The 18,331-nt window shown below is 38.8% G+C and overlaps 1 protein-coding gene across 1 annotated transcript in view; it reads left to right on the top strand.

The window, feature by feature from the left end:
* Positions 1-18,047, top strand: part of LOC124595120 (sterol O-acyltransferase 2-like) — a 169,855-nt gene extending 151,808 nt beyond the window's left edge. The window contains exons 10-11 of the mRNA XM_047133716.1: positions 7,402-7,541; positions 14,170-18,047. Coding sequence (XP_046989672.1) covers positions 7,402-7,541; positions 14,170-14,232 — 203 coding nt within the window. The 3' untranslated portion in view covers positions 14,233-18,047. The remainder of the gene's footprint in view (positions 1-7,401; positions 7,542-14,169) is intronic.
* Positions 18,048-18,331: the final 284 nt, after the last annotated feature.

Below are 18,331 nucleotides of genomic sequence, written 5' to 3' on the forward strand. Positions count from 1 at the left end.
CTTACGTTAAGTAGCAAAGGGTCACACATTAAAAATTTTGGGCTGCATAGTGCCACCACCCTACCTAAAATTGAGTAAATTGGTTGTGTATAGTTAACATAAACTCTCTGGTCATGTACAGTCTAAGATCAAATGGCAAGACATATCATTTCTTGTTGAGCATGCCAAACCCCATCAATATATGTGTCAGCTGAAACCACCTCATGGAGCCAAGTGTGAAACACCATAATAGGAAAAACATTAATACAACTTAACTATGACAAACATCCACCACTTTTTTTTATTTTCACACATAAGTCTAAAATACCATACCTGCTTGTTAAAATAATTTTGAAAAGACGTAGCAAAATTACAAATTAAAATTATAATTTAAATTTCTACAGGCATTAATACATATCATGTATATATGGTATATATGTAACATTAATGCCATTAAAATTAACCTATAGTAGTGTAGATTAAATGTACCCTTCAGACACAGTGATAAGATTCCTCCTAAATCTGCAGCTGTTAGAGTGCAGTATATGGAGAGAATGGTATTTACAACATACATACCCCTACACCTACAGCACATTTACATCTGCATGGATACTCTGCAAATCACACTCAGGTGTCTGACAGAGGGTTCATTGAACCATCTTCACGAAAATTCTCTATTGTTCCACTCTTGAACAGCGTGTAGAAAAAATGAACAGCTATCTCTTTCTGTGCAAGCTCAGATTTCCCATATTTTATTATGGTGATCATTTCTCCCTATGTCAGAGACAACAGAATATCTTCCCATTTGGAGGAGAAAGTTGGTGATTGAAATTTTGTGAGATCATCTTGGTTGAAAGAGAAACGCTTTTGTTTTAATAATGTCCACCCCAAATCCTGTATAATGTCTGTTTGTCTCTCTCTCTCTCTCTCTCTCTCTCTCTCTCTCTCTCTCTCTCTCCTATTTCTCAATAATACAAAATGTGCTGCTCTTCTTAGAACTTTCTTGATGTACTCCATTAATCCTATCTGGTAAGTACCACACAATACACAGCAGTACTCCAAAGGACGGACGGATGGACAATGGTAGTGTAGGCAATCTCTTCAGTAGAACTGTGGCATCTTCTAGGTACTCTGCCAATAAATTGCGGTCTTTGGTTCACCTTCCCCACAATATTTTCTGTGTGTTCTTTCCAATTTAAGTTGTTCTTAACTGTAATTTCTACATGTTTAGTTGAATTTACTGCCTTTACATTTGATCGATTCATCATGTAACCTAAGTTTAACAGATTCGTTTTAAAACTCATGTTGATGATGTCACACTTTTCGTTATTTAGGATCAATTGACAATTTTCACACCATACAGATCTCTTTTCTAAATCATTTTGCAATTGGTTTAGATCCTCTGATGGCTTTACTAGACGATAAATGACAGCATCATCTGCAAACAAGCTAAGACGGCTGCTCAGATTGTCTCTTAAATTATTTATATAGATAAGGAACAGCAGGGGGCCTCTAACACTACCTTCTGGAATGCCAGAAATCACTTCTGTTTCACTCAATGACTTTCCATCAATTACTAAGTACTGTGACCTTGGACAAGAAATTGTGAATGCAGTCACATAACTGAGATGGTATTCCATAAACACGCAGTTTGATTACAAGCCACTTGTGAGCTGCAGTGTCAAAAGCCTTCTGGAAATCCAGAAACACAGAAATACAGAATCAGTTGGAAATCCCTTGTCAGTAGCACTCAACACTTCATGTGAGTAAAGTGCTGATTGTGTTTCACAACAAAGATGTTTTCTTTATCTGTGTTGACTCTGTGACAATAGACCATTCTCATCTAGGTGATTCATATTGTTTGAAGGAAATATGTTCCAAAATCCTGCTGCATATTGATGTTAATGATGTGGGCCAGTAATTTAGTGGAATACTCCTGTTGCCTTTCTTGAATATTGGTATGGCCTGTGCAACTTTTTGGTCTTTGGGTATTGATCTTTCATAGAGCGACCAGTTGGTTAAGTATGGGGCTATTGCATCACCATACTCTGAAAGGAACCTAATTGGTATAAAGTCTGGACTGGAAGACTTGATTTTATTAAGTGATTTATGTTGCTTCACTACACTGAGGATAAGTACATCTAATTTACTCAAGTTGGCAGCTGTTCTTGATTCAAATTCTGGTATATTTACTTCGTCTTCTTTGGTGAAGGAATTTTGGAAGGCTGTGTTTAATAACTCTGTTTTAGCAGCACCCCCATTAATAGTATTTCCATTGATATTGTACAGAGAAGATATTGTGTCTTGCTGCTAGAATACATTATATGCGACCAGAATCTGTTTGGATTTTCTGCAGGTTTTGAGGCAAGTTTTCTCATGGGAACTATTATAAGCATCTTGCATTTAAGACTGTGCAAAATTTCGAGCTTCTGTAAAAGGTTGCCAGCCTTGGAGCTTTTGTGTTCATTTTAATTTCACATGCTTTTTTGTTGTTTTTGCAACAGTGTTCTAACATGTTTTGTGTGCTAAGGGGGATCAGCTGTGTTGTATATTAATTTATTTGGTGTAAATCTCTCACTTACTGTCAATAATATTTCTTTGAATTCATGTCACATCTGGTCTACACTTGCATTGTTAATGTGGAAGAAGTGGAGATTGTCTCTCAGGAAGGCATCAAGAGAATTTTTATCTGGTTTTTGAGTAGGTATATTTTTCCCTTATTTTGGGAGAATTTCGTAGTTACAGTATTCAGTCTCACTACAGCCAGCCAGTGCTCACTTACCCCTTTATCCATATTAATGCTTGTTATTAGCTCAGGATTATTTGTTGCTACGAGGTCAAGTGTGTTCTCACAACATGTTACTATTAGAGTGGGCTCAAGAACTAACTGCTCAAAATAATTTTCAGAGAAGACATTTAGCATACTTTTGGATGATTATTTATGCATATCTCCAGATTTAAATATGTATTTTCACCAACATGTAGAAGGTAAATTGTAATCACCACCAGTAGGCTAAAGTTTTCTTTTAAACTTCCAGCAGTTGTATCATCTGACTTGGGAGGTTGGTAAAAGGATCCGATTATTATTTTATCACGGTTGTCAAGAATGACCTCTACCCATACTAACTCATGGAACTACCTACACTCCTGGAAATGGAAAAAAGAACACATTGACACCGGTGTGTCAGACCCACCATACTTGCTCCGGACACTGCGAGAGGGCTGTACAAGCAATGATCACACGCACGGCACAGCGGACACACCAGGAATCGCGGTGTTGGCCGTCAAATGGCGCTAGCTGTGCAGCATTTGTGCACCGCCGCCATCAGTGTCAGCCAGTTTGCCGTGGCATACGGAGCTCCATCGCAGTCTTTAACACTGGTAGCATGCCGCGACAGCGTGGACGTGAACCGTATGTGCAGTTGACGGACTTTGAGCGAGGGCGTATAGTGGGCATGCGGGAGGCTGGGTGGACGTACCACCGAATTGCTCAACACGTGGGGCGTGAGGTCTCCACAGTACATCATTGTTGTCGCCAGTGGTCGGCGGAAGGTGCACATGCCCGTCGACCTGGGACCGGACTGCAGCGACGCACGGATGCACGCCAAGACCGTAGGATCCTACGCAGTGCCGTAGGGGACCGCACCGCCACTTCCCAGCAAATTAGGGACACTGTTGCTCCTGGGGTATCGGCGAGGACCATTCGCAACCGTCTCCATGAAGCTGGGCTACGGTCCCGCACACCGTTAGGCCGTCTTCCGCTCACGCCCCAACATCGTGCAGCCCGCCTCCAGTGGTGTCGCGACAGGCGTGAATGGAGGGACGAATGGAGACGTGTCGTCTTCAGCGATGAGAGTCGCTTCTGCCTTGGTGCCAATGATGGTCGTATGCGTGTTTGGCGCCGTGCAGGTGAGCGCCACAATCAGGACTGCATACGACTGAGGCACACAGGGCCAACACCCGGCATCATGGTGTGGGGAGCAATCTCCTACACTGGCCGTACAGCACTGGTGATCGTCGAGGGGACACTGAATAGTGCACGGTACATCCAAACCGTCATCGAACCCATCGTTCTACCATTCCTAGACCGGCAAGGGAACTTGCTGTTCCAACAGGACAATGCACGTCCGCATGTATCCCGTGCCACCCAACGTGCTCTAGAAGGTGTAAGTCAACTACCCTGGCCAGCAAGATCTCCGGATCTGTCCCCCATTGAGCATGTTTGGGACTGGATGAAGCGTCGTCTCACACGGTCTGCACGTCCAGCACGAACGCTGGTCCAACTGAGGCGCCAGGTGGAAATGGCATGGCAAGCCGTTCCACAGGACTACATCCAGCATCTCTATGATCGTCTCCATGGGAGAATAGCAGCCTGCATTGCTGCGAAAGGTGGATATACACTGTACTAGTGCCGACATTGTGCATGCTCTGTTGCCTGTGTCTATGTGCCTGTGGTTCTGTCAGTGTGATCATGTGATGTATCTGACCCCAGGAATGTGTCAATAAAGTTTCCCCTTCCTGGGACAATGAATTCACGGTGTTCTTATTTCAGTTTCCAGGAGTGTATTTCAATTATGCAAAGAGATAAACTACTTCCAACAACAAACATGCCACCACCAATTGTGTCCTTTCTGAACACTGTTAGGTTCTTCACAAAAATTTCAGCTAAACTTATCTCAGGCTTTAGCCAGCTTTCAGTGCCCATAATGATTTGAGCATCAGCACTTTCTTCTAACACTTGTAGCTCTGGTACTTCCCCAACACAGCTATGACAATTTACAACTATTATACCAATGGTTTCTATATCTATGTTCTTCCTGTATTTGACTTGCACCCTCTCAGAGGAAAACCCTTTTTGTGTTTCCCCAATGCTCTCTAACCAAAACAACTGCCCAGTCCATGCCACAAAGCCCCAGCTACCCATGTAACCAACTCCTGTATGTAATGGACTCCTGACACATTTAGAGGAATTGGCAGCCTACACGGTCACAGAACCATCTGAGCCTCTGATTTAGACCCTCCTCTGTGTCAGAGGTCCAATATCAGTCCAGTCAACTATGCTGCAAACAGTAAGCCCTGTTTTCATTTTACAAGCAAGACTGGCAGCCTTTACGACTTCTGATAGCTGCTCAAAACCAGAGAGAATCTCTTCCAAACCAAAGTGACATATGTCATTGGTACCACCTGCAGTTAGCTGCATCCTGTGATCTAAGTGGCATCTGGAAGGACCCATTCTGCATCTGAAATGACTCCACTTGATATGCACAAAGACTCCACATTGGCTTTCTTCATCTCCTTGGCAGCCATGTGGCCAAGGGGCTCCACTGGGCAGCCATGTCGCCAAGGGGCTCCACTGGAGCTCCCAACTACCAATAATCCCATCCTCTGTGCTTGCCCGAATCTTTCAGGCTGAAATGTTTCCTCTGAAACAGGACAAGCAATTGCATCTGGCAGAAGCACAGTGTCAGCCAAAGACAGCACCTGGAGCCTGTTTTCCAGCCTTACTTTTGGCCTCCGAGGCAACGTCCCACTTGACCACAGTTGTGCGGTCAGCCTCAGTACAAGCAATAACTGGGCTGGCCACAAGTGCAGACTGATCAGCGGACTCAAGGGTCATGTGGATCTCTACTGGACCCCCACAACTGGCCCAAAACAGGGATGCCCATCCACTACAGCCCCATGCTGTGTAACCAAAGTCATCACAGCCTGGAGCTGAGAGTAAATTATCACCAACTTGGCGTGCATCTACACATAGCAATCACAGCCCCTAGGCATACAAATGACCATGGAAAACTACACTACTCTACACAGACAAACAAAGGATATCAAATTGTGCTATGGGACTCTACTACTGTAGACACTGATGAAGACACCAGAAATGTGTCTAATAAATTGGATTAATGCTCAAGGATGGAAAAACTAAACTGTCAAAGCACTCAAGTGAGACTAAATAATGCTCTCCTGATCAGGAACTTCTAATATGTCACAAAATCGTTTTACTTTCTGACACAAATATGAGAACTGTGTCATAAATATTAAATTAAAATCCAGAAATTCAAGAAATTAAGATATCGAAGCACACAAATGAAGCTACATAATTTGCTCCCAGTTAGGTGCAAATATGTATTTGTGTGTACTCATGATAAGAAATTATAAACTGCATGGAACTTGCATATTAAACGCGGATGGCCATTAGAAAGGCTATTCATGTTTGGTCTGCTGATATCATAAAGATGAGAGATGCTGCTTTATGTTTGCTTATTTATTTATTCATTCTGCAATACACACACTAAACTGCATATGCTTCCTAATAATTTTAGTGAGCTTCTACAAATAAAATGTACATAAATTAGTGTCTGAAGAAAAAAAGCCAGTTCTAATTTTTTATCCTAAATAAGTAAATAAAAATAAAAATTTAAAACTTATTTACAACCAACTGTGAATCTTAGAAATGTGTTAATTTCCATAAATGTGGCAAATCATAATTATTTTCATATCAGCAGAGCCAATGTGGATGGCCTTCCTAATTGCCATTTGGTGTAAATACAAAGCACTCACTCCGTCTCCGGCCACAAGTGGCCCATCGGGACCATCCGACCACCGTGTCATCCTCGGTTGAGGATGCGGATAGGAGGGGCATGTGGTCAGCACACCACTCTCCCGGTCGTTATGATGGTTTTCTTTGACCGGAGCCGCTACTATTCGGTCGAGTAGCTCCTCATTTGGCATCACGAGGCTGAGTGCACCCCGAGAAATGGCAACAGCGCATGGCGGCTGAATGGTCACCCATCCAACTGCCGGCCATGCCTGACAGCGCTTAACTTCGGTGATCTCACGGGAACCGGTGTATCCAATGCGGCACGGCCGTTGCCCGTAAATACAAAAGTTCTATGCAATTGAAATTTGTCATATTCATGAGTATATGCAAATATATATATGTAACAAATATGTACCTTGTAAACAAATATGTGTGTTTTAAATGTCTTCTACTCCATATACTGTGTTTTAACCTTTAGACATAAGAGGAATCAAGTCACCATGTCTCAATGGTACGTTTAATCTGTGCCAATATATGTTACTTTTGATGGCATTAATAACATGTTACATACATGAGGTATATGTGTTAATGACCATAAAAGTGGCAGTTATAATTTTAATTTGTAATTTTACTTGGTCTTTTAAAAATTATTTTAATAACCAGGTGTGGTGTTTTAGACTTCTATGTGCGACACTGTGGCCCTTCGCTACTTCATGTAAGTTAGCATGTTGTACATCAAATTTGTGATGTTACCTTATTGTATGGTTGTGTAACACAAAAAGGAGAAATTACATCCAGGTTGTGGCTGCTGTAAAATTTTAATTTTAACAGTATTACTTGCTTATTATTATTATTATTACTATTATTATTATTATTATTTACAGTGGGCCTAGTGTTTGTAACACATGATCGGCTGCCAGGTGGCAACCTATTAATGTGGTTGCTCGTCACAACAGGAACAGGTCTCCTTACCAGTCTCTACATGATGGAGTGGTTTGCTCGACGCCACTGCCCTCGGTTTATTGTGAGTATGGTGCACCCAGCTACAGGTTTAAACTAAAATTGTAAACTAATGAATTTATTTTAGTTAAATACTAGAGTTCACTATCTCTGTACTCTCCTTCTTAGGACATTTATGAGGAGCATAAACACCTTGCTAGAATGTCCTGTACCATAACATTCTGCTCAAAAAATTAGAAAGACAGGGAGGAAGAAGTGTAGGACATAGGTAGACAAGTCTGAACCTAAAAAATGCCACAGGCAGAAGGTATCACTTCAGTATGAATTCATAACTAAGAATGAAACAGGATACAACAACTTCCTTTCTTGTGAATTACCAATAAAATATGGTGTACTGCAATCCTAGGTCCTCTATTCTTCTTGATTCATGTGAACAACTTCCTGAATATATGAGTCCCCAAAAAACTATTCTATTTTTCAATGACACTAGCATATTGTTTATTGGATCCAACCTAGAAACCTTGCTGTCAACAGTAGAAAGTTGTATGAAAAGACTTCCTGAGTGGTATACCAGAAACAAACTCATTACAAGTACTGAGAAAAAATGTGTGTCAACTTTCATTTGTTTCCTCCATCTAATCAAACATCTGTTCGAACATGATTAAAAAATTATCCTCTAGAAAATGTCAAAAAATTTTTGGGTATGTGGATTTAGCAAGATTTAAAGTGGGACACACACAAATAATTTGTCTAGGAAAATCTCATCCATGTGCTGTGGTCTAAGAATATTAAAGTCAACAACAAGAAAAACAACAGTACCGCAGGCATACTATATGCAGTTCCACTCACTGCTTCGATATTTTATCATTTTATGGGGACACTCAACTCACAATGTAAAAGTTTTTAGAATTCAAGCAAGAGCTCTAAGCATAATTTGTGGCCTTGGAAAGATAGTCCTGTAAATCTCATTTCATTTTACTGAACTTTGTGTTATGAATGTTTCAGTTTATTCATTTGTGAAACTATCGTCTTCGATAGATTACCTTTTACAAGCAGGCAGACTACTACAAACAAAACTCTACATGACTATTGTACCAGAGGGAAATCAAACATACGTCAAAAATGTCACAGAACAATATTTAAAATTAAACTAAAGTCATTTATAATGAAGCACTGTTTCTATTCCATAAAAGAATTTCTGTATATGTAAAAATTATTTAATTGGATACATAAAAAGTCTACTCACCAAGCAGTCGCAGGACACACATAAAAGAGGTTGTAATTGGCAAGTTTTCTGAGCCAGTGGCTCCTTCTTCAGGCAGAAGGGTTGAAGGGGAATGAAGAGGGGTGAAGAAAAGGACTGGAGAGGTCTAGAAAAAGGGGTAGATTTTGGAAAAGTCACCCAGAACTGCAGGTCAGGGGAGACTTACCAAATGGGGTGAGAAGGAAAGATGGATGTCGGGGACTGCATCAGATGAGATTTGAAAACCTGAAAGCTTGAAGGTGGAAGACAGGGTAATACACAGACAGAGATTACTGCTTCAACATCATGTATCAGTTAATAAGAATGAAAAGCTAAGTGCATTGTAAGAAACAGAGGTGGCAGGCGGCAGTGAAAAACAGACTGGGAAAGACAATGAAAGATGTAGAAAACTAAAACAGAGTGAAGCAAAGAGTAGGTACAGTGAAGAAATGCTTAGATGGAGCAAATTAATATAAATTAAGGCCAGGTGGGTGGTGAGAACCAGTGACATGTTGTAGTGCTAGATCCCACCTGCGGAGTTATGAGAAACCGGTGCCTTGGGGAAGAATCCAGATGGCACGTGTGGTGAAACAGGTGCTGAGGTCATGAATGTCACATCGTAGAGCATGTTCTGCAAAAGGATATTGTGAGTTGCCAGTATACACCCTCTGCCAATGCCCATTCATCACAATTGATAATTTGTTGATAGTCATGCCGATGTAGAAGGCCAAACAGTGTTTACATAACAGCTGGTATATGATGTGTTGTTTCGCAGGTGGCTGTCCCTTTGATAAAATACATTTTGCCAGTTACAGGGCTGTTATAGGTGGCGGTAGGAGGGTGCAGATGGCAAGTTTTGCACTGGGGTTGGTCACAGGGGTAGGAGCCATAGGGTAGGAAGATGGGTGCAGAAGGAGCATAGTGTCTGACAAGAATATTGCGGAGATTGGGAGGGTATGGAAAGCTATTCTAGGTGAGGTGGGCAAAATTTCAGACAGAATGGATTTTAGGAAGTAATGGCCCTGTCGAAGTAGCTGATTAACACTTTACAGACCAGGATAATACTTAATCACCAATGATGAGCTTCAAAGTTGTTTTTTGGAGGGATCAGTAGTACCGGCATTGGATGTGATAGCCCAGGAAATATTTTTAATCAGGCTGGTGGGATAATTAAGTGGAGTGAAGGCTGAGGTGAGAATGGTGGCATATTGCTGTAAAGAGTCTGCAACCGAACAAATACTTCCGTCAACATTAAATCTACCAACAAACAGCGGTACTTACATTTTGACAGTTGCCATCCTTTCCATGTCAAACATTCCCTCCCATTCAGCCTTTGCATCCGAGGCAAACATATTTGTTCAGATGCAGACTTTTTATAGCAATATAATTAAACAAACCTTTCATTCTTAACACAACCAAAACTGTTTTTGGAGAAGGTAGTCAGTGAAAAATTGTCAGGAGACCTCTTTCAAACAACAGTGTGTAATTTAGGATGAAAGAAATGTCTCTGCATGTAAAAGAACAGCTAGTTAAGACTGAAAATGTCTCCATTTTTGTCTTATAGTATAGAGATTCTACTGATACAGCTCAGCATCGTCACTTAACAGTATATGATTGTTTTGTGGATGAGGCAGAGATGAAACAATTGCTGTTTTCTAAAAACATCATCAAATTTTTCTGATGTATTTCCTGCTGGAAAAAAATACTAATCTTATTGGCTCTCACTGTAGGATTTACAGACAGTTGCTCTCTTCTAAGGCCAAAACACCTAGAAACTGATCATTGCACTGAAAGTGGCTATCAGTGCAAGTAATAAAATTAAGTGCTATGAATCTTTTTCTTTGTTCTATGTAATGACCTTAATGCTGAACACCAGTCTTTAATCTTTCATCTACAAGTCTGATGACTTTCAAAGGACAATATGCTTAGCAGGGTGCACAAATTGAAATCAGATATAGAACTATTTATATTCAGTCAAAGGAAAGCTGAGCATCATTAAATCACTGATGACAGCTTCACATTTTCAGTAATATACCTTGCAGACTTTTTTGAAATCCTGAATAATCTGCATTTGCATCTACGAGGTAGAAATACCACAATAATGGATTCCAGTGATGCCATAAGGGCATTCTTGGAAAAGAGAGAACTATGGAAGTGTCACCTGTATGCTCCCATTGCTAACTTTTTGCCATTCCCTCGATTCAGTGATCTTTCAGATAGGCAAGAGTGCAATGTCCATGAGTGGAGGGTCACCATCAGTAAATCCTCGGAATGGCTTTGAGAAGAGTTCATACTTTATTTTCCTTGTCTGTCTTCAGAAGACTGGCAGTGCAAATTAGCAAGATTACCCTTCACAACTGACATGCAAGCCCTTCCTGATGCAATACACAAGGATCCAATTAAACTGAAATGAAATGTGATTAGAGTGCTGAAGAACAATTTCAATAAACTAGGTTGTAAGAATTTTTGATCAATTTCCCTGCATCCAGAGGTGGCAAAGGAAGCCTTGAAAGTCCTCATACAGTCTTCAGTTATCATATACATATCTATTAGAAACTGGAATCTCGCCTCTAGCCATTGTGAAAAAAAAAAAAAAAAAAAATTGCCTGAACATGGATAAGGACCTTAGATGTGCTTTAACTAGTTTGAAACCGCACATTCAGGAACTGGTTAATGAAAGCAATTTCAACTGTTTCGCTGATGTTCCGAATTTCTCTCTCTCTCTCTCTCTTTTTTTAAGTTACATGTGAAAATCACTGCCCAAGCAAGAAAAATATCATTAGATATTTAAGTAAGACAGATGTTTCTACTTTGGCTACCAGGTTCTTTGAAACATAAGTATTGTATTACTAAGAGAATACAGATTAATGCCAAATAAAGTTTTTTGGAAGAATAAAACAAAAGTTAATAAAATAAACAAACATAGGGGCATCAGATATTCAGCAGTTGCAAAGGTGGCAACAGGTATAACAGGTTTAGAACCACTGGACTAAACAGTGTTGATACCATCAAACTTCTGTGCAGAATTTCAGCTTTCTATGTATCTGGTAGGATTGCTACACCACAGCTTACATGTTTTTTTGTGCCATATTTATCATAGATGACCTTTGTTGAAAAACTTAACATTCCAGTGCTCCCCACAGATAGAATTTAGGATGATTTAGGTTTGTAAAACGCAATAGGTATTCAATAATACCTCTCCACCCTACCCATCAATCAATTAGAGGGTCATATAAGTATGCCTTAACATCTCAGTGGCAGTGAGATAAAGTGTAATCTTGTTGTAGGTAATAATCTGTCATCTTCATAGACCTCTTCTATATCAGGGAGTTATGGAAGTTTGAAATATATCAGAAACACCTGTCGAGTTAAAATACTTTAAAGGAAGAATAGACTATCCCAACCACATGATGACTAACCTCACATCAGTTCTTCACAGATCCACCTCTGGCTTGAAAAAATGGATTCACAGAAGCTACAAACAACTGAGACTAAGGCAGCTTTTTAGTTTTATTGCACTTCATATGACCAGAGAAACTCCTTATTCTTGAAACAGGCCTATATGCTTTCAAACAACTCACTACTGAAGCCTTTTGTTTATGTTATACTCACTCATAGCATCTGGTTACCTTGAAATAAATATTTCCATTTTGCGGCCTTCAGAGCCTCCTATAGACTTAATTTACTTACCTCACTTTAATGTGTATCACTGACTCCCAAATATTTTCAATGTTCTTGTGAAGTTTTACATCACCATAGAACAGGGCTATCAATTTTTACTGTATATGGTTACCAAGATCTTTACAATGTGCAAAAATGAACAGTACCATGTATTCAAAGTACCACAAATATGAGAAGTTTTAAAATTTTTCTGTCATTTCTCTTGCATTTCTTTAATATAAAAACACTTGCAGTATAACTTCAATATAGTTTTGCATCAACTGAAGGGAAACCTCATCTCAGCCATCCTTGTTTTTGTTGCACTGTGTAGTGGAAAATAAAATAGAAAAAGAGAAGAAAAGAAAAGGAAAGATTGGAAATGTGGGAAGAAATGGTGAATAAAAAGGGGGTTTTAAAATCGTAAATGACCGTGAAAAAAGGAAAAAATGAAACACAAATCGGACTTTTTGTTACAGAAAAGCTATCGGACTTCGTGATTTGGAAAAGCTATTGTTGGGGTGGTCCTTGTGGCGTTTTTGAGCAAAAGTTAAACCAATTTCCACTACAAAACTTAATGAAAAGAAACAGAGAATAACAAAACGTAACTGACAGGGGTAAGTGGCGTAGATAAATCATCCTTTACCTGGTTAACTTGTCTTCTTTCGTGCGGCGTCCAGGTCTTCAAAAATCTCCTTCATTTCTGTGTGAAAAGTCGACTCCGAAATCTTGCAATAAGTTTCATTGTCCAGGAATTTCTAATGTACACAAAAACCGTCTTGATATTAAATGCAATTTATTTTAGTTGCTTCTCTCCATCCTCCGAATTTCATAACATCTTCCACAATGTCTACACATTAATAAGTTTTTTCGTCTTAATCAGATCACATCTGCCTTAAGCTTCGGCTATCAAGAGACAATTGAAACGGATAGAAAACAAAAAAAAGCTGCGACGGGATATTTTTTATCTGAGGGAATGAGTGTAGCGCGGCGAAATTCAAAGTCTCGCTACAACTGTCTTCTGTTTGTATCATGCATACTGATTATGTGTTCTTGGCATTAGCTGGGACAATAATACACTAAACTGCTGCATACAAATCTTAAATATGTTTAATTTTATTCCAAGTTATAGACTATATAAGAGTGAGTATGTTTGTTTGGATTCTCTCATCTAATACTTGAGTTGGGACAGCTGTCACTGTTGTAAGATGGAATGTAACAATATTACAAAAAGAATACTTGTTGCTCATCATATAGCAGAGACACTGAGTCACAGTTAGACACAACAAAAACTGTCAGAAAGTGAGCTTTTGGCCAACAAGGCCTTTATTGGAAACACACACACACTCTCACTGTCACTCTCACTCACTCTCACTCATACTCATACTTGTACTCATAGTCAAACTTATAAGACCACAGTCTCTGGCTGCAGAGACCTCAGCAGCCTGAGACTGTAGTCATGTGCATGGGAGTTGCATTTGCTTGAGTGTATTTGTATATGTCGTCTATTTACAACAAAGGGCTTGTTGACTGAAGGCTCGCTTTCTGACAGTCTTCTTTTTGTGCCTATCTGTGACTCACCATCTCTGCTATATGGTGAATAGCAACTATCCTTCTCATAATATCATTACATGCATGATGACAAACATCATTAGCAGGAGATCTCAGCATCATGCACGCCCAGAATCATTCTCTTACACAGTATTTCAGTTTACAGAAATGGTCACCTAGTGCTAACCACAAAACTATAGCAGCCAAACTTACATTGTTTTAATGGATTTTGTTTTTCCAGGATTCTACATGGGACTTCTTTGTGCCAAGATCATGGTTCTGTTCTCCACTCACATCTGAGTAACAATAGTTCGTGTACCGTAAGTTAAGCAGGACTTCATTTTGAAGATAGCTTTCAAAAGTGCATCAGTCCTTTCTTGTAATTGTGAATACTCAAAAGAACATAACTTTTAACATGAGATTATATCAGTGGACTGGAATAAAGTATTTTTGTAGTGTATATATACAGATATTTTAATTGAATTGTAGTAAGTCCATTTTGTTACAATGTTCGTAGTTTGCTGCAATGTGAACTCCGTGATAAATGTGACTGTGAAAGTTGTACATATTGTATGTGATGTACTTTTGCACTTTAGTGGTGTGAAATGTTTTTATGTGTCTGACATTTGTAATGTTCTTATTTTGGTATTTTTACTTATTAGTGATGTAGTATCAATTAGCATGACTTTCTGTGCTGTCCTTGTACTATACTTTACCATTTTCTCCCTAAGCCCTTTGCATTGATTTTAATGTACAAAGACTGAACGTACTGTGTAATTATAAGACAAATACTGATGACCATGACAGTACAGAAAATTCTGTTAATACATTTATGTACATAAGTAAATGATAGAATTTTGTCTATAGTTATAAATGTGCGAATTTGTTTGACATTTAGAGAAGTGAGTAAATATAACACAGATATATATTTGCTACCAAATGTACATTATCATAGGTCATAAACGACTCCACACCACATTATAGCTTCCTTTTTAAAAAATGTAGGAACTGCTATCACCTAACTGTTGCATTACATGGCTGTATTACAGGAGGACATCTGAATTAGCATCTTGTTGATGTTCTCTTAAAAGCTAACAGCCAAGGCATAGGGGACACAATCATGGTACTTCATTCTTAATCAAGACTTCTATATCAGTTGATTCATTTAACTTAAGATCAACAAAGCTGTCACATCCTGTGGATTTTTGTTTGATGGCCTGGTGTCTAGCTCCTGCCTACATAGTTTTGGCAAAAGGAGCTGCCTTCTCCTGCCTGAGCATTTGGTGGTCCTCATGCCAGAGTAAGACTCATGGTTAGTGCCACACAGTCACACCACCACCTACATACTTCCACAGCCAACATCATTTCCACCATCAGAGCGCAGCTGGCTCCAAAGTTCCTTTGCTTTGAGGTTTCTGCACTCCTATCCTCTTTCTTAACAAATGTAGCCCCTCAGCAACTTGGATCCATGAAGCTCTGTGTAATACGCATTTCCCAGATACAATATTACCCAACTGCTTCTTGTATGCTACAAGTGAGATGCACTGCAGAGGGATCAAAGACAATCCGACAGCTGACACAAGGCCACTCAGGTCCATGGCCATTTTGACTTATCAACTACTGTCATTCATGTTGAACAGAATTATTTTGGACAGTTGTTTCACTTTGTCTAATCTGTGGGCACATAATGTCAACCAGTCACTTTGAAGGCTCCATATACTTGACTTTATCACAGAAGAAAATTTTGTTAGTTCTTCACATTCCCAGTGGAAAAGACTTTCAGATAAACAGATAATATTGTCATGGTGTAGCATTTCAATCCCAGTAACATCAGTATCATTTAGTTTAGTTGGCAATCCCTTAGTAAACACTTGATGTGATACTATTTGTACTGAAGTTTTGTTTTGTCATAACTGAATGTCACAGTTGTGTTAAAGTTTTGAGTACTGTAATACTTCCAAGTAAACTGACAAAAGCTTGAAGTGTTATGATTAAGCAACATTTGAGATCCTACCTGTCTTGCATGACATTTTATAAAATGAAATTTTAACCAAATGGTGGGGCATAGGAAGTTTTTTATTTTTTATTTAATGAACATTATTTCATATCAGGGCTTCATAACTTCTCATCTTTCACTCAATGTAAGAAGAAACAGGATCAAAAATTGATAGTATTGTTTTATGCAGGCAACTGAATGCACATAATCCAGATCAAGATTTGTCTTAATCAGTCATTACATGCATTTTTTCTGCACTTTAAGAGCTGATTTTGTTTCTTATTTAAGAAAGTTTTCCAAATCCAATCATGATTGTAAGTTAGTATCCGCTTGACAGTGGTGTTGCACTACAGAGTCTGCAAAGTTTTTTCAACCCAAGAAAACTGTTCCACTGTTAGAGTCAAACATATTTTTCACTTTGGGCCAAATCAGTTTACGTTATTATAATAAAGACAGCTCAGGTTACATATATAAGCAGATAACATGACAGTTTCTTTGAGTTTAACAATCTAGCCCTTCAGACAATTCACTAATAGTAGTACCTACTTCTGTTGGCCAAGATCTGATTTGACTATCGAAGCATACTTGACTGTGAGACCTGAGTTTCTCCTGGCATATGTAATGTTCAAATAAATTAAGAGTGCTTGTTGATGATTTCATCCAGTTGCATCCTCGTAAGTTATTTGAACATCTTGGCTGTCACTAACAATTGGACCTAACTATTAATATATCCTGCAGTGTCTCTATTGTTCTTTCCCCCCTTATTCATTCCTTTAATCTTTTTCTATGTCTTTTTTATACCTTTCTGCACTTCATTTTAATTCTGTTTGCCTGTTGCTCTAGTTACTTGTCTATCTACTTCATTTTGTCTAAATAAATTTTGTTTCTCCCTTTTCTTTCTTCTCTTGTTTTCTTGTTCAGCTTCAAACATTACTTTTCATTAAACAATTTTTCATACATGCCCAATATTTTCCTGCTTCTGCTGTAATTCAGTTCACAGCTAGTAATTTTGTATTTGCTGTTAGTCCCTGCAGCTGCTGATTCTTAAAATAAAGTTACGTGGTTCCCTTCTTCTGATACTATGACAGAATTTTCGTACCATATTTGTGACTCATATTCAGGAGTCTTTGCATATTTTATGGCTTTCAGATTTCATACTGATATCACAACTGGCAAGAGCTGTTCAAATCCTTTTTTGGTACATTCATTCAAATTTTCCATTGTTCCACTGAATTGTTATAGATAGTTATAAATTTGTTTGCATATGGATCCACTGCCTCAACATATTTTTCAAAAGAAAACATTGTCTGTTATGGGATGCACAATTTTCAGATTATTTGCCACTGGTCAGTTTTGACTTTGTCATTACTAAGCAACATTTAGATAACCTCTGTGCAATATGTTACAGTGGATGTAATATACTAATAAACCCACCAGCCCACATGTGGAACTACTAATAAACATTAATATGACATGTACCAAACAGAAACAGAATGTTTGTGATACATGTGGGAGAACTATGTATAATATGATTTAAGAACATATTTAAGATAAAACCACTGGGAATAGCAATCATTTTACACTTTAACATCAGCTTATTCTCTTGAAATGCCCAAATGTAGGGTTCATATACTGATGGCATGATTCCTTTTATGAGACCACATCAGTCTCAACGTAAATCAGTTCTGAATCTGTCTTGCTCTTACAATGACAAAATGCAGAGAAACAACTTTATTTAGTTCTGATAACTGACCTGCAATTTCTAATTTTTGTACGGGATTATTCAAGTTAGTGACTCTTTTTCAGTTAATTAAAAAATAGTAATAGCAAAGTAGAAAATTCCATCCATTTGCAGTAAATTATTCCTGTAATTGTCATGTGCTCATATAACTAAACTGCAAAACTAGATTTTTAAGAAAACTGGATAGTACGGCCCAGTAGCTCACACAGTTCAGAACGTCACCATTTGAAGCAACTGAAATTAAGTCTCCCTCAGAGTGTTTCCCTGTGTGTGTGTGTGTGTGTGTGTGTGTGTGTGTGTGGTCCTGGCAGAGGTTCGAGTCCTCCCTCGGGCATGGGTGTGTGTGTTTGTCCTTAGGATAATTTAGGTTAAGTAGTGTGTAAGCTTAGGGACTGATGACCTTAGCAGTTAAGTCCCATAAGATTTCACACACATTTGAACATTTTGTGTGTGTGTGTGTGTGTGTGTGTGTGTGTGTGTGTGTGTGTGTGTGTGTGTGTTTCCTTAGTAGATGTTATACCTCATATATTCATTCATTGTGTCATTTCTAGATTTTTTCACAACATAATGAAGAGATGTTGATTACCAACATTATTTCCTCCACCCCGACCACTACCAAAAAAATACTACAAAATTCCATGTTCCCTTGAACTTAAACTGGAAAAT

This window comes from Schistocerca americana, chromosome 2 (assembly GCF_021461395.2).
Source record: "Schistocerca americana isolate TAMUIC-IGC-003095 chromosome 2, iqSchAmer2.1, whole genome shotgun sequence".
Classification (NCBI taxonomy): Eukaryota; Metazoa; Arthropoda; class Insecta; order Orthoptera; family Acrididae; genus Schistocerca; species Schistocerca americana.